At 48.0% G+C, this 23,238-nt stretch overlaps 1 protein-coding gene across 6 annotated transcripts in view; it reads left to right on the top strand.

Moving 5' to 3' along the window:
• Abr (active BCR-related gene) overlaps positions 1-23,238 on the top strand; it is a 206,593-nt gene that overhangs the window by 32,176 nt on the left and 151,179 nt on the right. The window contains exon 1 of one of the 6 annotated variants that reach the window (NM_198894.2): positions 13,410-13,642. The exons of 2 other annotated variants lie outside the window; for them this stretch is intronic. Coding sequence is in view for 2 of the 4 variants with exons in the window: in XM_030245469.1 (XP_030101329.1) it covers positions 20,058-20,118 (61 nt within the window). In the remaining 2 variants the exon portion in view is untranslated. Of the gene's footprint in view, positions 1-13,409; positions 13,643-19,427; positions 20,119-23,238 lie in introns of those variants that run through there. 3 more of the 6 variants (XR_003949224.1, XM_030245469.1, NM_198895.2) reach the window with 3 other exon arrangements.

Below are 23,238 nucleotides of genomic sequence, written 5' to 3'. Positions count from 1 at the left end.
TAAGGGCCACCAGGCAAGAGGCTCACAAGTTCAAAACTAGCCTTAACAAAACCCCACAAAAAACAAGGAATTGTTGACATGGTCATAGATACCTGTAATTGGATGTGTGTGACACAGGCAGTGTCTCCCTACAGAGGCCAGAGGTATTGGACACCCCTGGAGCTAGAGTCACAGGCAATTATGAGCTGCCCAATGGGGATGCTGGGACCTGAACTCAGGTCCTCTGCAATAGCAGTATGCACTCTTTGTCTCCGAGATTTTTTTTTTTCAGCCCCTATGCTGGAAGATGCCTAGGCTGGTGTCTTTTATCAGTTACCTCATCTGTCCTCTTAACTATTTCAGTGAGCCAGCTAGCATTGCTATTTGTGCGTGCGCGCACATGTGAGGGAAGATGCTCAAGGAGACCAGAAGATTGTCTGATGTCTGGCACAAGCTGGGCTGTGGCCTTCCCAGACTATTATTGAAGCTTTATCAGTAGCCACACTAACAATATTGTGTCCTCCTGGCAAGTGTGTCCTATGCCTCATTGCCATAGGTGAATTGGCTTGGACACTGCCTTTTTCAGGCTGTAGAACTTGGGTAGCTGTGTTGGCTACTATTGAATTTATCCTGATTATGTGGAGGCTTCTGAAGTCAGAAACGCTTAGCTAATTGAGGTAGTGTATACCTGTTTGAGTGTAGTGACATACACTTTTAAAACCAGCATTTGGGAGGCAAAGGCAGGGAGAGCTCTGTGAGTTTGAGGCCAGCCTGATCTACATAGTGAGTTCTGAGCCAACCAGAGTAGCATAATAAGACCTTGTCTTTAAAAATAATATAATATAATATAATATAATATAATATAATATAAGTACATGCCCAAAGTTCTAGAACTAGGGAGGCTGAAGCAGGCTGAAGCATGAGTTTGAGGCCAGCATGGGCTATGTGAGACCCTGTCTTTCAAAAGTAAAATGAGATGAAATCGGAAATACGTATGAAGTTTGCATCCACTTGGAATGACTAACTAGAAGCCCAAGATTCTCTCTCCCGGAGTTTCCCGATGACTGTGCCCAGAATATGTTGGAAATGTGAAGGCATTAAGTTCCCCTAGCCTCATCTCATCTCTGACCACTAAGAGCTTAGTCAACCTAGGGGTGTTGTGCATGTGATGTCACTTCCTGTGTGTACCACAGAGTGTCAGTCTGAAAGACATCTCTACCTTCTGTTCTCCCTCGGGTGAGGACTGAGGTTGTGTGGTGGACCAAGCCTTTTTCGTAGCAATGCTTCCTGTACCACTCTCTCGTTTCCACTGCTGAAAAGCTAATGCCACAGATACAGCCCTTGCTAGGGCAAGTTGATGGTCTTGGCAAGTGGACAACAGAAGGCTTTCCCCCAATTAAATGCTAAAACTTTAAACTTCTAGCCCAAAGGAAGGAATAGCTAGGGCTCCGTCAGGAATAGTTCTTGACTTCTTATCAGGGAACACTACAACTCAGACCTTATCCTTTGTGACCCCAGGCAGCACTGAAAATCCAACAATGCTTCTCACCCCAAGGAGACCAGACACATCTTACGCCATGAGCAAACTAGAGCTCCCACACACGGTCTCATTTTTATGTTTGTGGTCAAACAGGCCCTGAACAAAGCAAGGTCATTTCTCATTTCGGTAGAAATACCTTGCTTGGTGGAATAGGATAGTAAAGAAAATGAAGGAAGATGGATCTACCAGTGATCTGGCTGAGAAACCCCAGGGCCGTCTGCAGAACCACTTGATTTCATGAGTGCAGTGACCCTGTTGTGTACTGAGTGGGGTGGTGCGTTGAGTCATAGTTTGCTTTTAGTGTCTAGAGGATTTCCCCCTCAGTGGCGGGGCTTTGTGTATATTCTGCAAGCTCTATTGTGGATCTGCATTCCCAGCCCCCATCCAAAGGAATTTCTATTGTGACTCAATGACTTTTACAACAGAGAAAATTAAATTACTGTATAAACAAGCAGTTAAGACAATTACGGACGGGGTGTTCTGAGATGGCTCAGTGGATAGAGAGGCTCTTGCCTGATGGCCTGATGGCGTGAGTTTAGTCCTTGGATCCCACAAGGTGGCAGGAGATCACCAACTCCTAAGGCTAGTGCTCTGACCTCTGTGTGCACATCTACACACATAAACAAACAAACAAACAAGAATAAAATATGTTTTAAATAAGGGGGTTGGATGTATAGCCCAGTGGTAGAGCATTTGTCCAAAAGCACAAACCCACAGCACCACAAAAACGAAAAACAATACCAAAAAAAAAAAAAATTAGCCTACGTGCTTCATACTCTCTGTGGCCTCCCGGGGATACATGAAATGTGTATAAAATGAGCAAATGACAGGATGCTAATTGTGGTGTGGCTTCTGAGCCAGCAGCTTGGGTGTTCTTTGTGGCAGAACCATGGCACATTGTATCTTTCAGTCCTCCTTTCACTCTCCCTGACACCTGCAGAGTTAGAGACGGGTTTTGTTTCCCAGAACAAAGCATTTGTAACCCTGATAACTTCTTCTTTTTTAAATGTATTTATTTATTATATGTAAGTAACTGTAGCTGTCTTCAGACATCTCAGAAGAGGGCATCAGATGATTGTGAGCCACCATGTGGTTGCTGGGATTTGAACTCAGGAACTTTGGAAGAGCAGTCAGTGCTCTCAAACACTGAGCCATCTCTCCAGCCCCCAACCCTGATAACTTCTAAGGCCTTTGTGCACCTTCACTGCCTTGCTTAGAAGAATGAGGGTCTGGGTAGGGAGTGAGTATGTCTTGTGCTTGTAGAATCAGGTGAGTCATATGGAAAGTCACCTTGTGTGTGTCTTGGGGCCATAATACTCTTTGGCAAGAGAAGAATCTCTTCCTTTTTTGGCCCTGAAGTCACACTGGAAATCCTCAGCAACTCAGCTGTGGCCAGATGTGCCCATGGGTACTGGAGTTGGGGTTAGCAGTCTTTGCAGAAGTCAGGGTTCCTGTCAGGCCTGGGAGGAAGTGTGGCCTGTGTACGTGTGTGGTTGTGTGTGTGTGTGTGGCTCCGAGAGAGTGAACATCTCTGTGGCAGCTTCCTCTTCTTGGCTTAACTGTGGTGGGAGACAAAGAGGGCCTCTTACTAAAACAACCCTGAAACCCCAGTGAAACACAGCTTCACTCTCCTAAAGGGCTCCCTGAAGAACTAACCCAAGCACTGAGGCTCTAGTCAGCCAGACGCAACAGCAGCGCATGTGCCTGTCTCCTCAGCCTGCAGAATGCTCTGATCTCATGGTTTTAGGGCACATTTGCCCCAACAATTAGAAGCTGAGGGGAAGAGAAGGCTTGGAGCCCAGGTCTAACGGAGTATATAAAGGAGCCCAGGAACTGCCTTCTGACCTTGCCTGTGCTGACCGCCTCCCCTCCACCAGGGAAGCCAAATCGAAGGATGCTGTCTATGGGAAGGCACTACCCACAGTTTTGAACTAGAACAGGGTCCAGGAAAGGAGACTTCCCAGCATCCTCCCTCCCTCTGCTGGTGGCCTGTGGCTACCATCATGTGATAAACATGTGGCTTCCTAGGAGAGAAGCTTGCACAATCACACAGAAATAGGAAACTGGGAGATAATCAAGTGTGGCACATAAAGAATTGGGCAATGAGTTGTCTAGAAGACTCTGGGTTTTGAGAAGGGAGCCAGGCTTCCTCTGAGTCATATCTGTCTCTGAGGAGGCCCTGAGAGCTTGAACTCTCTGAGTGGTCAAGAGGCCAGTGTTGTACTGTCCTCTGCCTGTTAGATAAAAGTTGGGTGTCGGGCTGGCCTGCTCTGGCAGAGATAGGCAGGGCCAGATTTGAGAGCCACGGGCTTATTGTTTCACTACCTCAGAGCCGATCAGTCAGGGCCTGGGTCCGATTGCTCTTAATTATCCACCATAATATGCTCCCTGGCACCCCCCAAAAGCAGGTGACTCCCGAGCCCTGCACAGGGCTCCTGCCCAGATGGCTCTGCAAGGGAACTGAGGTGCTGCCTCAGCCTTTGTGGCACTTCCAGTTCCTGTGTAGCAGGTTCTCAGAAGCGCAGGTACCTCCTTAGGAAAGTGAGTCACATGGTGTGATCCTCTCCCAGCACGTCATGCAGCCCCCACTGAGACCACTGAACAGAGAGTGTTCCAGAAAGTTCAAGCTTTGGGCAACAGAGACATGGAATTTGGAAAGGGGGGCTGGCTGAGGCAAGCTATGGAGCTATTAGCTCAGTTTCTTCCTGGGTTCTCCTGAGACACTTTTCCTCAGAATGTTCGTTGTGGGATGGGTGAGATGGCTCAGCCAGTACAAGTGTTGCTGTGCAGGTCTGAGGACTGAGTCCAGCCTTCAGAACCTACAATGGAAGGAGAGAACTGACACCCAAAAGTCGTCCTCTGATCCCTGGAATGTATGGTGGCACCTGTCTACCCAGCCACTCATCACACCCACACATACACAGGCACAGTATAAAAAAAAATTAAAATGTTCCTTACGTGGGCTGGTAGTGTGGCTCATTGGTAAAACATGTACTTAGTGACCCTGGAGTCTAAAAGTAGAGCTTTTTTTTTAACTTTATAATTCTTTCTTAGTTGAGCCTATGTCAGGCTATGTGAGAGAGCTGCCCTAATTAGGGTCACTCCGTGCCCTTATCACCAGGGACCCTCCAGGCACAGGCTTCATATCAGAAGACTTCAGAGGGTTAGACCTCATTTTAAGGAGAAAACATGGAAGTTTGTCTTTGTTCCTTTCTGGCTCTGCCAGTTCCCTTGACAAGCAGCTTAAGAACTCTACTGGTACTGGGCATGGAGGCACATCCTGTAATCCTAGACACGGTGTCTAGGACATAAATCTTGGTGACACTGGAGACACATTAACTAAAGGGCTTTTCAGTAACCGAATAGGGGAAATTGCTCCTGAGATCAGGCGTGCATTGGAGGGGAGAGGTCAGGCCTCTCTTAAGAAGAGCTGTGAATTCTGTTGGTTTTGCTGTAGTCACTTCTCTCCTCCATTGTTGGTGGGATTGCAAGCTTGTACAACCACTCTGGAAATCAGTCTGGCGGTTCCTCAGAAAATTGGACATGGTACTACCGGAGGATCCCGCAATACCTCTCCTGGGCATATATCCAGACGATGTTCCAACTAGTAAGAAAGAAACATGCCCCAGTATGTTCATAGCAGCCTTATTTATAATAGCCAGAAGTTGGAAAGAACCCAGATGTCCCTCAATAGAGGAATGGATAAAAAAAAATGTGGTACATTTACACAATGGAGTACTACTCAGCTATTAAAAAGAATGAATTTATGAAATTCCTAGGCAAATGGTTGGACCTGGAGGGCATTATCCTGAGTGAGGTAACCCAATCACAAAAGAACTCAAATAATATGTACTCACTGATAAGTGGATATTAGCCCAGAAACTTAGAATACCCAAGATATAAGTTACAATTTGCAAAACACATGAAACTCAAGAAGAACGAAGACCAAAGAGTGGACACTTGGCCCCTTCTTAGAATTGGGAACAAAACACCCATGGAAGGAGTTACAGAGACAAAGTTTGGAGCTGAGACAAAAGGATGGACCATCTAGAGACTGCCATATCCAGGGATCCATTCCATAATCAGCCTCCAAACGCTGACACCATTGCATACACTAGCAAGATTTTGCTGAAAGGACCCTGATATAGCTGTCTCTTGTGAGACTACACTGGGGCCTAGCAAACACATAAGTGGATGCTCACAGTCAGCTATTGGATGGATCACAGGGCCCCCAATGGAGGAGCTAGAGAAAATACCCAAGGAGCTAAAGGGATCTGCAATCCTATAGGTGGAACAACATTATGAACTAACCAGTACCCCAGAGCTCTTGACTCTAGCTGCATATGTATCAAAAGATGGCCTAGTCGGTCATCACTGGAAAGAGAGGCTCATTGGACTTGCAAACTTTATATGCCCCAGTACAGGGGAACGCCAGGGCCAAAAAGGGGGAGTGGGTGGGTAGGGGAGTGGGGGGGGAGGGTATGGGGGACTTTTGGGATAGCATTGGAAATGTAAATGAGGAACATACCTAATTAAAAAAACAAAACAAAACACCATGATGGAGGCAACGTACAGAAGAGACAGTTTGTCAGGACTTACAGTCTCAGAGGATTTGTACATGAAGGTCTCGGCAGGGAGCATGGGGCTGGAGCAACAGCTGAGAGCTTGCACTTTGAGGCAAGAACCATGAGGCAGGGGGAGGTGTAGGATTTTTGGAACCTTAAAGCCCACCTCCAGTGACACATCTCCAACAAAACCACACCCCCAATCCTTCCCAAACAGTTCTACCAACAGGCACCAAGTATTCAAACAGGAGCTTGTGGGAGTTGTTCTCATTCAAACCACCATAGGTCTCCGAGTTCGTGCTAAGGCAACACCCTAGAGTAGCATGTCTTCTTCAGGCACTCATTGTAGTTTCCCCCATCCTTTATCATCCTCTTCTTCCCCCTTGTCTGTCTACATCTCAGGCTCACCTCCAACTTTCTATGTAACAGGATTAACTTGACCTTCTAATCTTCCTGCCTTTACCCACCAAGTGCTGGGATTACAGGTGTATACCACCATACTTGTTTTTCTGTGGTGCTAGGACTCAAACCCAGGGTTTTCTGTGTGTGTAGCTTGTACTTCACCAAGTGAGCTATACCCACAGCCTTCCTCCCATCTTTTTTTTTCCCCCGACACAAGGTTTCTCTGTGTAGCTCTGGCTGTCTTGGAACTCAGTCTGTAGACCAGGCTGGCCTCGAACTCAGAGATCCACCTGCCTCTGCCTCCCAAGTGCTGGGTTTAAAGGTGTGCACCACCACTTCCCAGCTCCATCTTTTTTTTTTTTTTTTTTTTTTTTTAAAGGCAGTGTCTCACTGTGTTGCCCAAACTGGTTTAACTCTGACCACAAGTGATCCCTGCCTCAGTCTCCCAGGTGTCTGGGACGATAGGCATGTACCCTCCACGTCTGCTCTCCTCCTTCATTTTTGCCTCTGCACTTGTTCTTCTCTCCCAGAATGCCTTGCCTCTCCACTCCTTTATTTGTGCCAGGGAAACAGTAGTTGTCGTTCCAGGTCTTAATGCAAATGCTACTTCCTTTAGAAGGTGTGTTGGATAGTTTGTGCCAACTTAACACAAACTAGAATTGTCTGAAAGGAAGGAACCTCAATTGAGAAAATGCCTCCATTAGATCTGGCTGTAAGGCATTTTCTTAATTAGTGATTGACAGGGGAGGCACAGCCATTGTGGGCGCTGCCATCCATGTGCTGATGGCCCTGGATTCTGTAAGGAGGCAGGCTCTGCAAGCCATGTATGTGAGTGTGGCCTCTACATCAGCCTCCGCCTCCAGGTCCCTGCCCTGTTTACGTCCCTGTTCTGGCTTCCTTCAGTGATGAACTATGATGTGAAAGTATCAACCAAGTAAGACCTTTCCTCTCCAACTTGCTTCGGTCGTGGGGTTTGATTGCAGCCATAGAAACCCTAAAACAGGAAGTATTTGGTTATTAGCTCAGTTGGAAATGGTGACCACCTATCCCAAAACATACTGTCCAGGCTACTCTCTGGATCCACCAGGTATTGTGTGGCATCTTTAGAATCTCAGGCATGTTTCAAACCTATAATCACAAAAATATTGGGCAAATAAACACTGCATTTAAAATAGTATTATTTTTTATGTGTATGAGTGTTTTGTCTGCGTGTATGTCTGTGCACCATGTGTGTGCAGTGCCCTCCAAAGCTAGAAGAAGGCATCAGATCTCCTGAAACTGAAGTTAAGTTGTGTAATGTCATGTTGGTGTTTGGAGTTGAACCTAGATCCCATGAAAGAGCAGGCAGTGCCCTTAACTCCTGAGCCATCTCTTCAGCATCTAGAAACCCTGTCTTGTGTAGGGTTTTAGAATAGCTGAACAGATAGTGAATAACTTTTCCAGCCTTCAGTTCCAGGGTATGCACAGTTTAATGTTCTCTCCCTCCTGCTGAAGAGAGACATGTGCAGGCATGTGAGAAAGAAGTGAGGAACAGGGGTATGAATTCTGGAGAGTCCTTGGGCTACTATGGTAGCTGAATGTCTTTGCACACATAAACTGTTTACCACATCACTGGCACAATAAACGTACATATTTGTAATTGTGACATTATTATTCCACTCTTCTCATTGGACTTCCATTACTATAATAAAGTTCTGGAGGCAGACTACTTTATAAAGAAGAGGTTTAGTTGCCTCTCAGCTTTGGAGGTCGGAAGTCCAAACAGCATGGGCCAGGTTCATGGCAGAGCTCATGTGCATCTCTCTCCCCCTACTCTCTCTCCCTCTTTATAAAGCCACTGGGATTCAATCATGAAGCTCTCCTTTAATGGCCTAGTTATTCGCCAAGGTTCTCTCTTTTGGACTTCTTGGCAGAAGGAGTGTGAAGTTCCTGGGTTCATTTCCCAACACTGCAAACAAACAATAAGACAAATCAAAGTCCCCAGTTCAAAAGGCCATATGCAGATTACGTTTCTACCCTCCTTTAAAAGAGAATTTATATATGTATCTCTGTTTCTCTCTGTCTCTGTCTCTCTCTGTCTCTCTCTGTCTCTGTCTGTCTCTGTCTCTCTGTCTCTCTCTGTCTCTCTCTCTCTGTCTCTCTCTGTCTCTCTCTCTCTCTCTCTGTCTCTCTCTCTCTCTCTCTCTCTCTCTCTGTGTGTGTGTGTGTGTGTGTGTGTGTGTGTGTGGTGTCTAAGATGGCTAGAAGAGGGTGTCAAGTTCCCTGGAGCTGGAGTTACAGGCTGTTTGGGCTTTCACGTGCAGGTGCTGGGAACAAAACTTGGGGCTGAAGAGATGGCTCAATTGTTAAAGAGTGTGTATTGCCCTTGCAGAGGACCCAAATCTCTATCCTCTTAATACTATTAACATATAACTTTACAAATTAGACTTTTGCATGAGTACAGAGGGCACAGATCATATTCAAACCAAACACTGGAGAGGAAATATAGGACCTAAAGTGAGTTAAATACACCAGAACAGCCTTACTAGGTAGCAGGGGAGAAACTGGCAAGAACCTGGGATTAAACCCTTGTGGGGAGTGGGGATGTAGCTCAGCAAGAGTGCTTACCTACTTAGTATGCATGAAATCCTGGTACCAACCTTTGTAACACCCAGACAGTCAGACTATCAGAAAATAGACAGACACACGTACACACTCCTGGAATATGGATCCTGATAGCCTCAGGTGATTTTCTGTGGTAAAGGCTCAATAAATGAAACCTTGCAGAGCCCAACAGACCAGGTGAGTCCTGCATTCTCTGGGACTTTATAGTTCACTCAACAGTCCCTGGGGATCCAGGAACACAGCATTACAGAAGGTTTCCTTAGCCCAGTCCTCCCACTGTTAATCAGACTGCCTGTAGACCCTCTTAAACGAGGTCCTTGAGTGGGCAGGAGGCCAGAAGCAGCTTCCACAACTTCTCCCATTATAGAAATGAAAAGCAGGTCTCCAGTCCTCCTGGTTAGAGGGCTTCAAGAGATATGAGTACATTATCAAGTCAACTCTGGGAGGCTTCCGGCTCTGGCCGGGGCAAAGCGGTCAACATCACCCTAGCAACCTGAATCTTCTTTCACAGATTCCCAGGGTTTCCACCCTACAGAGAGTAGAGGTTTCAGGCCAAGCGGGCTGCCTCCAGAGGCTGTGTTCTTCCATGAAAGCAACAGTTCACTTCCCTATTCCAAAACCAAATTGCCTTGCAAATTTGGGACAGGTCTAGGAGAAGGACTCCGGGCTACGGCTTCAGAAACGGAAATTCCCTTAGTGGGCTGAATCTTTTCTAGGTTTCTATTTTATTTCTATGTTGGAACCTGATTGGGTGAAAAAGAGTACAGCATAGGATGTTGGCTGCTTAGCAAGGGAGGCTGTGCATTGGGGAGTTCTTAGTTGGGGCTTCGTGTGAGCAGTGAGAGAATAATTAGAGCAGCTATTGTCCTGCCCCAAATCTGATTTTAGGTTCCCCTGGAGTCATTTCAAAGGATGTGGCCACATGTCAACCATCAAGCCCAGACAATCTATTTCCAGTTGCTGGAACCCAGATAGCTAAATATCTATACTGCTTAATTCCAGGTTCTTAGTAGCCAGGAACCATTCATTCGTTCGGTCCATCATTTGCACAACATGCTAGGGTTTGCTGAAAAGAGAACTCACTGTCTAGCAAGAGATAGCCCCGAATGGTCTTAATTAAAAAAAAAAAGTCTTTATTTTATGCATATGGGAGTTATGCCTGTGTTATGTCTTGATACCATGTGTGCCTGGTGCGCCTGGAGGCCAGAAGAGGGTGCTGGATCCTTTGGAACTGGAGTTACAGATGATGGTGAGCCACCATGTGGGTGCTGGATGCCAAATCTGGGTCCTCTGGAAGAACAGCCAGTGCTCTTAACGTCTGAACCGTCTCTCCAGGCTCTGAATGTTTTTTTTTAAGAGCACTAAAGAATTGGAGAGAGAGAAGCAGGTCTCTCTGGCTCAGTTGTTAGGAAAAGCCCCTTGGAAACAGTGGTATTTCAGTTTAACACCATAATGTAAGTAGGAGATGCTCAGGCAGAGTGGAGGAGCAGTGTTGGGGTTTGTTTTCCTGAGACAGGGTCTTATGTCAGTCAGACTGGCCTTGTGCTTATTATGGTCTTCTGGTTTCAGCCTCTCATATGAAGCAATAGTGGATATGTACCACCATGCCAGGATAGGGACAGGACATTTTCTTTAACTTTATTTAAAGATGTATTTTATTTTATGTGTATGGGTGTTTTGCCTGTATGTTTGTCTGCTTGGTGCCACAGAGGTCAGAAGAGGGGATATCAGATCCCATGGGTCAGATATTTGTAAACCAGCATGTGTGTGCTAGGAACTGAAGCCAGGCCCTCTGCAAGAGCAACAAGTGTTCTTTCTTTTTTAAGATTTATTTATTTTTATTATATTTAAGTACACTGTAGCTGACGACTTCAGACACTCCAGAATGGGGCGTCAGATCTCATTACAGATGGTTGTGAGCCACCATGTGGTTGCTGGGATTTGAACTTTAGACCTTCGGAAGAGCAGTGGAGTGCTCTTACCCACTGAGCCATCTCTCCAGCCCGCAACAAGTGTTCTTAAGCATTAAGCCAACTCTACTGCGCTTCGGACGGAACATTTTAACCAGCTGTGATGGTTTGTATTTGCGTGGCTCAGGGAGTGGCAGGATTAGAAGGTGTGGCCCTGTGGAATAGGTGTGTCACTGTGGGTGTGGGCTATCAGACCCTCATCCTAGCTGCCTGGAAGCGAGTATTCTGCTAGCAGCCTTCAGATGAAGATGTAGAACTCTCAGCTTCTCCTGAACCATTCCTACCTGGATGCTGTTATGCTCCTGCCTTGATGATTATGGACTGAACCTCTGAACCTATACGCCAACCTCAATTAAATGTTGTCCTTATAAGTGTTGCCTTGGTCATGGTGTCTGTTGACAGCAGTAAAACCCTAGCACACCAGCTATATCAACCTGTGCAAGAAGTCCAGGCAAGGGGCTGGAGAAATGGCTCACTGGTTAAGAGCACTGGCTGCTCTTGCAGAGGTCCTGAGTTCAAATCCCAGCAACCATATGGTAGCTCACAACCATCTGTAATGGGATCGGATGCCCTCTTCTGGTGTGCCTGAAGACAGCTACAGTGTAGTCATAATACATAAAATAAATAAATCTTTCATTCTTTAAAAAAAAAAAAGATTAAGTACAGGCAACTGCAGGAAGGAGCAGGAAGTGGTGTGTGTGTGTGTGTGTGTGTGTGTGTGTGTGTGTGTGTGCATGTGAAGTGATCCAAAGGGGTATGCAGGACAGGCCACAGGGCCTGACAGGTTATGAAAAATAATAATGGGTGTTAGGGTTGTATAGCTCAGTGGAAGAACACCTGCTTAGCATGCCCAAGATCCAGGGTTTGGTCCCTAATGTTGCTGAAAAGAGAGATGGGGTGGTGGTGGAGAAAAATGTGCCTTTCTCCAGATACTGCTGTAAGTGAGCCTTATAAAAGGGGAAATGGTATGTGCGAATTCTCTTACAGCATGCTGTCTGTGGCTTTGAGATGCAGGGAGACTTCCGTGAGAGCATCAGGTGTATGGCATCAGCCTAATGAGCCTGGGGCCGCTCAAACCAACAGATCCTTGACCACTTTTACTGATTTGCTACCTGTCTCGTTCTTCTTCACTTCCCCCTCCGTTAGGATCTGAGCCACGAGCAGAGGCAAGGAGATCTCTCAGATTTAGAGGCCAGATTGGTTTACAAAGTGAGTTCTAGGACAACCAGGGCTGTTACACAGAGAAACCCTGTCTCAAAAACCAAAGAAAACAAGAACGGTAACAACAAAACCCTCTTTGGTATGACAGTGACAGCTACACCTTTCAGTGGCAGTTACTCAATTCCCAGTTAAGAACCACTGTCTTGTACTGAGAGGACAAGGTTATGTTCAGCTGCATCTCAGGCTCCGGTAGCTGGCAAGCAGGGAGGTATGGAAATCTCTTCATTGAAGATGTTACTGGAGGAGACTGGACTTGGGTGACACACTTGGGAGACAGAGGCAGGCAGATCTCTGTGAGTTCAAGGCTACCCTGGTCTATAGAGTGAGTGCCAGGATAGCCAAGGATACTCAAAGGAATCCTAGCTCAAAAAACAAATACAAACAAACAAACAAACAAACAAAAAACCCAAACAAACAAAAACAAAAACTATGTTACTGGAGGGGCCGGGAGATGACTTATCAGTTAAGGGCACTTGTTGCTCTTTCAGACCTGGGTTCAGTTCCCAGCACACACATGCACACACACACACACCACACCCTTTCACATAGATACTTAAGCATATACATAAGTAAAAATAAAAACTACTCTTAAAAAAATGTTCCTGGAAGGTTTGTCTGACGGGAGAGTATTCTGCCCACTCTATTCTTGTTTCTCCTGGCTTTCTCAGACTTTGCTCACAATGGTTACCTGCAGCCCTAGATAAAGCCTGGTGGAAAGCTGAGATTTGAGTCCAAGTCCTTGGAGGCTGCCTATCTAGAACACCTTGTGTGGCTGAGGTGCCACTCTGGCCACCAGATGGCGCCCGAGAGTTCCTGTTCTCTGCCGCAGGACCAGTAGTAACAGGAATTGACTGCAGAGAGAAGTTGCCTTAAAAGAGGCCTGATGCTTAAAGAAACACCGCCACATAGCCTCGGACTGGACCCTTGAATCTGTAGAACAAGACTCTACCACGGCAAGCACCACTGTCCAGGGTCAGTGGCTTCTTTGTCTTTGCCTTCCTGGGTTTTGATTCCATCTCTTCCATGGCTCTTAGTTGCTGCAACTGTTCCTGAGCCTGAGGGGACTGGGCCAGCCAGGAGGAGGGTGGCGTCAGAGCTCCTGGCAGAGCAGGGTTGGAGCTGGGATGCATCTGCAGAACTCTGGCTGAAAGAGTAGGAAGTGCAGCCAGCTTCGGGGCAGTGAGGACCACAGAAGCACAGAGAGCCGGCCTGTGAGCGCTGGCCTCTGCGGGACTTGATTCTGTTGCCTTGGAACTAAGGAGATTGGAGCCTTTGAATTTGATGTCTGGGGTCATTGGGATTTGAGAATTCTTGTGTCTTCTTCGGGTGGCATCTTTCCAAATACTGATGGGGACTCAGAGGTAAGTAGATTGAGGGAGGGGGCTCTAGACTCTGGGGTAGAGTCTTCTTATTGACTGTAGGAAAAGTCTCCTGTTGACCCTTGGGTAGTGAGGGCTGAAAATGGTTAGTTGATGGTCATTTGAGAAGGTCTCCTCCTCAAATTGCTTTTGATTAGCCTCATCTAAGCCAGCTGCTCTACCGTGCTCTTTCTGGTGCCTGACTGTGCATAGGGCCTGGGAAATGTGTGTGTGGTGTGTCACTGCCGCTGTCTGTCCTTGGGTATTGTCCTGGTATGCATCAAGAGTGTGAATGTAGTTCTCTGTCTACATCTTGTCAGGGGTACAGACCTTTACCATGACTCAAGCTGACAAAACATCCACAGGGAAATGAGATGGGGTTGGGGTGTGTGTGTGTGATGGTAGTTTCTGTTGTCTGTAGATCTGTCTGCTGGAAAAGCTAAGAGGGTGTAAAGAAAGAGAATAAAGGACAGAATCTTGGACCAAGCCATCTCTGACAGGCAACTCATGGGATGCCTGGCCTGGGGAATTTTCTACTTAAATTGTTTTAAATTTACATTTATTCATTTATTATGTCGGGGGTGGGGGGTGGGGCATGAGTGCCACAGCACATATGTGGAGGTCAGGAGAGATCAGAGGACAACTTATGGAGAGTCTGCTGCCTACCATGTGAGTCCCAAGGATAAAACTCATGATGTTCTCAGGCTTGGTAGTGAGCACTGTACCCGCTGAGCCCTTCCATGGCTCGAGGAATTTTCTTCTTTCCAGACCTCAGAACTGAAGATGAATTTTGAGAACAGTAAATGCTACTTTGCTCTACCTAGGAAAAGGGAATGAAATAGGGTTTGAAAGCAGGCTACTTGCCAGGCATGGTGACACACATGCCTCTAATCCCAGCAGTTCTCTGTGAGTTCAAGACCAGCCAGGCCTACATAGTGAGTTCAAGACCAGCCAGGGCTACATAGTGAGAATGAAAACAAAACAAAAAACAAACAAAAAAGTCCAACCACACACATACAAGTACACACCAGGAAACAGAAAAAACAGGCTACCTCTCTCTGGGTCTCTGAGAAAGCCAAGTTTACAGTCTTTCAGGGCTAATAAGATATCTGGAGGTCATCTACCTAATCTACCTTCTGCACCTGTGAAAACTAAAGTTGGAAAAGCCTGAGTCTGGCCTTAGGCAGGTAGGCAGAGGGCTAGGGACCTGGCCTAACACAGTCATCGGATTGCTTTTCAGCTTGTCTGAGGGGTCATCTGACCTGTTGTAGTAGATGTGGTTTTGTGTGGCAAACAGTTCTCTTTTTGTTTACTTATTGGTGCCCCCTGGGAGTTCTGGAATGGCACTATCTTGCCTTTTCGTGTAGCTCCAATTTCTCCTTTTCTGGGTTTAATGCTTCCTTTATTTATTTGTTCCTTCCTAGGCCAGTATAGCACTACCCACGTGGACTTGATTCATTTTCAAGTGTTACCATCTGCTGGCTGGCCAGTGGCTTAGCCTTTCTGTGCCTCCATTTCTTTACCTGTGAAATGGAGCTAACATAGCTCCTATCTTGCTTGCTTGCTGTTAGGGTCAGGCCAGGTGAACTTTGTAAAGCATATTGAGCAGCACCTGGCAGTTAGGCACCAATCAGGGTTAACTATTTTTAATTTCTATGACTCTATGCACTTTAAAATATTTTTATTTTATCGTATGAGTGTTTTGCCTGCATGTATATCTGTGCATTGTGTATGTGTCTAGCAACTGCAGAGGCCAGAAGAGGGTGTCAGATTCCCTGGAAACTGAAGTTGCAAATGGTTTGAGTTGGCATGTGGATGCTAGAAATCAAACTTGGGTTTTCTGGAAAATCACTGTCTCTCCAACCCATCATCTGTATTTTATTAGTTTATTCTCATGTATTACATCCCAACTGCAGTTTCCTCTCCTCAGCTTTTTTTTGGGGGGGGGCGGATTTGAACCCCTGCCTCAGCCTTCTTTCTGAGAGACTGGAATCACAGGTGTGCATACACAGCAACACCTGGCTTAACATGCATTTTTGAATGACAGTCAGCTGAGCTTTTGGCATATACCTGGTTATGTGTGAGTTCACATTGCTATAATAGCACTTTTGGAAGTTTACCTACACTGATGCTTCCTGGTTGGCCCCAGCAATAGAGACACTTTCGTTTGTTTTGCTAGCAGTGGCCACTGGGTGATCAGAGACTTTTGGGTCCTTCCTGTGGTGCACAGCAAAGCTGTGTTGCTAATATGAGAAAGGAAGGAGAATGGCGATATAGGTAACATCACTGATTTTGCATCCTGGCTAAGTAGTTGGTAGACTTGAGAGCTGGTTGTTAGAGAGGCAATGAGTAGTACAACCCTGAGAATGAATAAAGGGGGGAGCTGCTGGTCTTCAGAATGGGATTTATCTCTCTTCCACTGAGCCTCTCAACTCAAGGCTGCGTAACTAACCTTAAATCCTGTGATGGGGGAGGAGCAGGCAGGTAACCATGGAGATGGGGATGAGGGGGGCAGGATAAGCTGAGTGCACAGGTTAGGGATATGGAGAGTGTTGGCCCTTAGGGCTGGACAGAGAATGGTTACTAGGGGCTTGGCAGAAGTGGTGCATCGAATGCTGATCAGTGTCTTGGAGTGCTCCACCCATCTGTACATCCAGACACTTAGCTGAATCGGGGTGTGTGTGTTGGGGGGGAGAGGTCCTGTCACAAGTATACCTCCCTGCTGCTCTGACAGATTGGGGCTGATAGCTGGAGTAGAGAGCACTTTAGGTTAGCAGGCTTTGGGCAAACTACAAAGAAGGATGCCTCTTTAACTCCTTAGTTCCCAGAGTGTATGTGTGAGTTAGGATCTTTCGCAACCTTTCTCTGCCCTCAGTGTCCCTTAATCTAACTGGGGGCTTTTGTTAGTCTCAATTCACCCAAGTGCTCCAAGACCCACCCACTTATCTCTGTAAACAGGCTTAGAATCAATCTGTGTGATGTGATTCTTGAAGTAACTACCCTTTCCCAAGACAGCGGGTCAGAAGTGTTGTTGTGTGATAAAACTTTTCCTGTGAGACACAACACACATTATTCACCTGAGACAGGGAACTAAAGTATAGATAGATACCATCAAAATCCAACTTGGTGATCCAATAGGTTTTATTGGGGGTTATTTACAGGAGTAGCAATGACTCGAAGACAGCTGCATCATCAAGGACCACCTCAGCAGGGGTGACAACTCACAGAGCTGGGAAACCTGGAGTATGCACAGCTTGCAGGGAGCTCAAAAGATGGGAGTGTCCTTTCCAAATGACTCTGGTCTAAATCTCTTCTTGCAGCTCAGTTGGCTTCAACTTCTAGCTGGACAGGTCTGAGTCTTCCTTCTGTCTGAGGGGAATTCTCAGATCTTGTTGCTTATTCTGGCAAGGAGGGGCCTAGTGAGTCTTGTTGGTTTCTGGAACTTCCTGAAAGGGTTGTAAAGTTGTTTTCCTTCCTGCTTAAGGAGCTTCCTAGCAGGATGGAATGTTTCAGTCTTGGGAGAAACTGTTACACATGAGGTGGGCAGATGGTTATGGGACAAAACTGCAAGGGCTTCCTAGCAGATGGTCTTGCATTTTCGGATCAGAAAAGATTTCCAGGGACCTTCAGTGACTTGGGTTATCAGTCAGCTGACAGCGAGGTGGCATGCATAGGATCCCAGCCCACACTATGTGGTTGGGTCAGTGAGCTGTGCCTTAGTTTTTCCATGTGGAAAATTCACAAAACCTAGAAAAGAGCTGTGCTTGGTAACACAGGCCTTTAGCCTTAGCTTTCTAAATCTCAAGATTAGCCCTCCATGACACACCTCCTCTAGTAAGACCATACTCTCTAATCCTTCCCAAACAATTTCAAGGAGCAAGTATTGGACTATATGAGCCTGTGGGGGCCATACTCATTCAAACCACCACATTGTCTCAAAAGGTAAAAAGAGAGCTGGAGATAGGCTTTGTGGTAGAGTGCATGAGTGCGGTCCTGGGTTCAATTCCTAGCACTGCATAAAGTGGGGCAAATGGAGGATAAGAAAGGAAGGAACCAGAAGTTAACAGTGGTGCTCATCAAGAGATCATCCTAGTGAAATTAAAAAAACAAAACAAAACAAAAACAACCCTCTTAAGATCTAGGCCACACACACCTAGTATTCAGTGTCCGTTATTAGCACTATGGCCTGCAAGATTGTATCTATACGCTACACTGTGTTGTGGAAAGAACAGTCCAGGGCAAGATCAGACACAATGTAGAATAACGCAAACTATAACAACTACAGGGAGAGCAAGCAACTGCAACATTTCAGCTAGGGGGAAAAAAAAACGCTGAAAATAGCTTGCTCAAGCCTTTGTAGATAAAAATGTGAAATGTATGCAAATGTATGTGACTCACATAGAAACATATATCCATGGCCTCCTCAGAGTCAGCACCGGATGTGGAGATGTGGGGCTGTGGCCTGCAGGAAAATCCCTGTGGTACATCATGTGGTGTATTGTGGGAGGGGTCAATGCTGCAGCCTTCTAGGGTTTGTAGCTGATAGCTGTACCCAGGCATGTTTTCCCTTTCTCTTGGGCTCTATGCCTTCAGAAAGTGCTATGCAACAGTAAGGCACGCCCTTGTCCTTTCTCTGTCTGCTTCCTCAGAGAGCTTGCTTGCTCCCTCTCCCACCCAGAACTCTATTTCTGGATAGTCTCGCTGGAGATGCACAGCCCCCTCCCTTGCCATGCTCCAGGTGTTGGCTTGGCCTTCCCAATTTTATATGCCAGTCTGGGGCGGTGGGGAGGGTAACAGCTGAGCAGGAAGGGCCAGCAAGTCACAGAACCAGAAGCTTGAGTTAGAACTAAAGGGGTACAGGAGGACCTGTATCTGCTGCCCACCTGTGGGGGCTCCCCCACACAAGAGCATCTACCCTTGAACCTCCCAGAGGCTCTATCCTGTGTATCAATGGGCTCTAGCTTTTCTTGATCATCTATAGAGGCCAGTGTCCAGACAGCTGGGAAGTTTACAAGGCTGGGTACAAATTTCCTTATAGGTGAGGGTCTGCTTCTACCCCTCAAAACTGTCTGTGCTTGTTTGGGATAAGGAGAAGTCCCTGTGGGTACTAACAACACTGCCCTCCATACAGGGAATGGGGAGCTTAACTCTTTGAAAAGCTCTGTATGGCTGGAGCCCCAAAAGGGCTTAAGCTGTCTGAAGATGGGGTGGGATGGGAAGTGTCCCATTATTAGAAATGCCACTATACTAGTATATGAGAGGTCTAACCCAGGTCTTCCTTGGCGGGCTTCATTGCCTCCTTCCCTGGGAATTCAGGAAACAGGTTGCAGCCATGGGTCCCATGTCACTCCCAACCCCCAAACCTTCAGTGCTGTTGAGGTCACTGTTTGGAATTTTGTTTCTTAAGACTGGTCTCTGAGGCATCTGACCCCCATCTTCCTTCAATGTGATTGTACACAGAGGCTAGGGATTGTCAGACGGCTCCTGGAGGAATTGGAGAGAGTCCAGTTAGGGCTTCTGTACCCCAGTTTGACTCTTTGCCTTAAAGGCGCACATGTGAGAAATAGGTCCTTCCTCTAATGCCAGGGGATGACACTAACCCCAGTGGTCCCGCCTTACTTCAGTCGCCCACCCTTGGTGTGTGTCGGGAACTGATGCACTGTAAGATCAAGGATAGATGGGGTGATTTAAGGTTTGGTAGGAAAACAATTCCTGGGTGGCCCAGCTTTCCAGCGGGGCGCAGGATGTTAACCCAGTCCAAGCTGTGCTGCCCAAGCTTGTCTAGGGGTGGGGCCTGGCAACTGCACCAGTCCCGAAATCGTGCTTAGAGATCCTGGGGTGGCAGGTGATGTCACCCCTGCGGGTCCATAGGTTTCTTTAGTCTGCGGGTTGCCAGAATTTATGCTCAGCCCAACCAGGGGAGGAGGGGAGCCTCTGGCCCTGCGCCGCCTCCCGGAGACCCCGCGGGAGCTCTGTGCGCCGGCTGGAGGCCATCGGTGGGGCTGCGGGCTGCTCTCACACCCCACCGGCCCGCTGCGGCTGGGGGTGGGCGCGCTGAGCCTTGCGCGGATTGGCTACCGCCTCCGCCCCCCGCCCCGGGCGCCGCGCAGCCCCGGGGAAGTTGCTAGTTGGCGCGCGGGCTGCGGGGCCGCGGCTCCCAGATCCGCAGCGGGTTCGCCTAGGCTGCCACAGCCCTGCACTAAGCTCCCCTGTCCTCACCTTGGCAGCTGCGGCTTGCTCCTCCCTACTACCTGTTTCCCTGGCTCTCCCGCCTCCATCCTGAGCTCCGCAACTTCGACCTCCGAGTCTGGCCTCCCCTCCCGGCATCCCGCCTGCCGGCGCCCTTCCTCCTTTGTTGTGCGATGAGGGTCCGGTTTCCCATCTGACCAAGGAACCTCTGCCGCGCGGAGCCGCGGGCATGGAGCCGCTTAGCCACCGGGGCCTGCCGCGCCTCTCTTGGATCGACACCCTCTACAGCAGTACGTGTGCCCATGGGTCCCTGGGTGGGGGACAGGGGGTGTAAGAGGGACACCCAGCACCCTCCGAGGAGCCCTGTTGCCCTCCGGGTCCCAGGTGCACCCAGGCACCGGCAAGTGTTAGCGGCCATGGTCCGCCAGGTGTGCAGCCAGCCAGTAGGAGGAGCGGTATGGAGTCCTCAGAGCAGATTTTAGGGGGGAGGGGGCTAGATAGACCGGGGCTGGGGGGGATTGTGTCACCCCTCCCACCTGTTGTGTAACCCAGCACTCTAGCGCTCCGCGAGTGGGAAGCGTCCTTTTTAGAGCTCTACCTTGGCCTTTAGAATTGGCAGCTTTTCTCCTCACATTGAAGCGGGAAGGCCATTTTGGGAAAAGTCTTTGGCTCTCTCTAGTTTACTACCTCAGGGACATTCCGGTGTGTGATTCGGGTTGATGATGGGATCAGGTTGGAAGAGAGACTGTAAGGTACGGATCTCTGTGGGGGCCATTTGGATGAAAGAGCCAACCTCCTAGCTCAGCAGTCTTTCTTGCCAGCCTCGTCACCACCCCCATTCTCATCACTACCACCACCCCCAAGAAAAGCAAATGAAGAGGGGGGAAAAAAACCGCCGGTACTCCACCCCCTCGCTCCCAAATCAGCCATGATCATGTGATTGCTCTTGTACTGCCTGGGGGATGTGTAGTTGATCACTGGGACTTACTTACTGAGATGGGAACCATTCCCACCCCACCCCCCATGCCTTAGGTGGCACTGCCCATGTCGCCCTCCCCTCCCCCTCTTTAACTCATTGGCATTCTGTGGTGTCGGGAGATGGTCCTGGTGGCCTCCAAGAATGACAGTAGATGTGCTTTTACCTATGGAAATGCTGGGAACCCTCCCACTCTCTTTTAGCACACCCTAACCCTGAGGCAGGCGCATCTAGGGGTGACTCTGAACATTAGATGCATGAAACAAGGACATTTTGAAGGGTCAGCCTGGCTTGAGTTCCTTCTTAACAGTCACATTCCGGGGATGAGAGGAGACGATGTCTTGAGCCTCCAGGTCTTGCCTTGCAGTCTCTGCATTACCCAGCATCCAGCCTCTGCCCTCTGTATCTTTTTGGGCCCTGCCTCTGCCCTCTGCTCCCTTTGGGGGCTGCCTCTGCCCTCTGCTCCCTTTGGGCCTGCACTTCTCATATCGTCTACCCAGCCTCTTTTCCCAGATTCCTCCCCTTCCTCCTCCCAGGAGCTCTCCTTGTGCTGGTTCATTCTGCTTTGGGGTTTCAACATCAAAGAGGCAAATCTGGTCCCCCTGGGTGTCCATCCTAGCCAAACCCAGCCAGTCCATCTGCTCTTTTCCAGTAGAGGCCAGTGTCGTTGGGTGAAGGTCAGGGCTCACAGCTGTGATGTGTATGTGTGTGTACACGTGTGTCTGTGCAAATGGGGACACACATCTGTTAAGAGGCCTGCTGCAGATCAGCTCCTGACTCAAAGGACGGATTAGTGACCTCTGCTTAGCTGTGCTCTTGCAAATCAGTCATAACAATGCCTCATATTCATCTGCAGTTTGTGCTCTTGGATATTTCTGGCTCTCTGCAAAACCCATCCCTGCTTTCCTTACTTCCCAAAGCATAGAATCCTATGGAAAGCAATCTGTGGCTTTCTCTACATTGCTAAAGATAATTCTCTGACTTCATCATCTGAGTCTCCTGCCCCAGCCTGGAGTTGAGAAGCAAAATTACCTTGAGAATTCCTGACTAGAGGAAAGTCAGAGAAGGGAATTAGGCCATGAGCCTCTTTGGGGTGGGGGTGGGGGGTGCTCTATAAACTAGTCCTCACTTTGACAGCTTGGCATCTGAGCTGTCTAACCTATCTTAAGGCCCTAGGGTAGCTGGACAGTTAGATGGTGAGCAGGGTCACTAGCTTTGCACAGTGTACGGAGTCCCTGCCTTGCTCCTGGAATAGCTTATTTGGAAGTCTGTAGCAGAAGGCTTCCTGGGGAGGTTTTATGCAGTCATATTTGGGCTGTTAGCCATCAAGTTTTCTTTTTGACAAGAACCTAAGTTAAACAAATACCCAGGCTGTCATTTGCCTGGCAACGTGGTTCTGTGGTTCCCAGGGGCAGTTCCTCTGCCTCTGTGGGAACCTTTTGCTTACCAAGCTCACAGGTCCCCACAAGTGCTAGATCCAGGAATTGTAAATGGGGTACGCAGGGCAGCCAATGTGACTCCTTAGAGATGTGAAGTGATTCAGTTATAGAGGCTCAGTGTGAGTGACATTTCTGCAAGAGTACTCATAGCCTTTCCAGGTTGTTGAGAGTGTGCCAGGTACTGTGTGAGGTACTGTGCTAGGTACTGTACCAGGTACTGTGCCAGGTACTATGCTAGGTAGTGTACCAGGTAATATACCAGGTGCTATGCCAGGTACTCTCTACCTCTCATCTCCAAACCTCACAACTCTGACAGATCAGGAGGGAGGTTGAGTAAACTTTAATAATTTAGTCAAAAGCACATAGCTGATAAAGGGTGGGGGCGGAGGGTGTGGGGAGGCAGGATTCAGATCATACTCTGGCCAGTGAAGAGAACTTGAGTGTCTCCCAGTATGTCTGAGCTTACTCAAGGCCCTGTCCTATCATGCAGTGGGCAGTACCTGCCTATTCAGAACTCTCCTCAGTTGTTGCCCTGAAATGATCCAGCAGGGTAAGTGGTTTTGATAACGTTGACACCATATCGTTTGTCTCTATAGGACCTTGGGCCTCGTTTTGTAGCCCATGCCGGATTGGCCGAGGCTCCCTCTAAGCCTAGTTGCTCTCTACTCCCATCAGACTAACCACCAACCCCTTCCTCTTGACTTCTTGTCATTGGAGTCCTTAGTTTCTTCTTTCTGGTGTCTGCATCTGTGCCAGAAGGTGTGGGCTGATGGCAAATGTATTGATGGTTATCACACACTCCTTGCAAAGATGGTAGCTGTAAATAAACTCTGCCTGTAATGGAATCTGAATGGCTGGGTCATGGAGATTCGTCAGGCACAAGGAGAAGTGGTTGATCGCAGCTGCCCTCATGACGTGGAACTGATTGGGGAAGGATTTTTAGCCCTGATGGCCTGAAGCGGCAGCTGAGGGTGCAGCCACCTCACCTCTCGGCC

Source organism: Mus musculus, chromosome 11 (assembly GCF_000001635.26).
Source record: "Mus musculus strain C57BL/6J chromosome 11, GRCm38.p6 C57BL/6J".
In the NCBI taxonomy this organism is placed as follows: Eukaryota; Metazoa; Chordata; class Mammalia; order Rodentia; family Muridae; genus Mus; species Mus musculus.
Note: the sequence above shows the minus strand (reverse complement) of the source record. Positions and strands in the feature narration are given on the sequence as shown.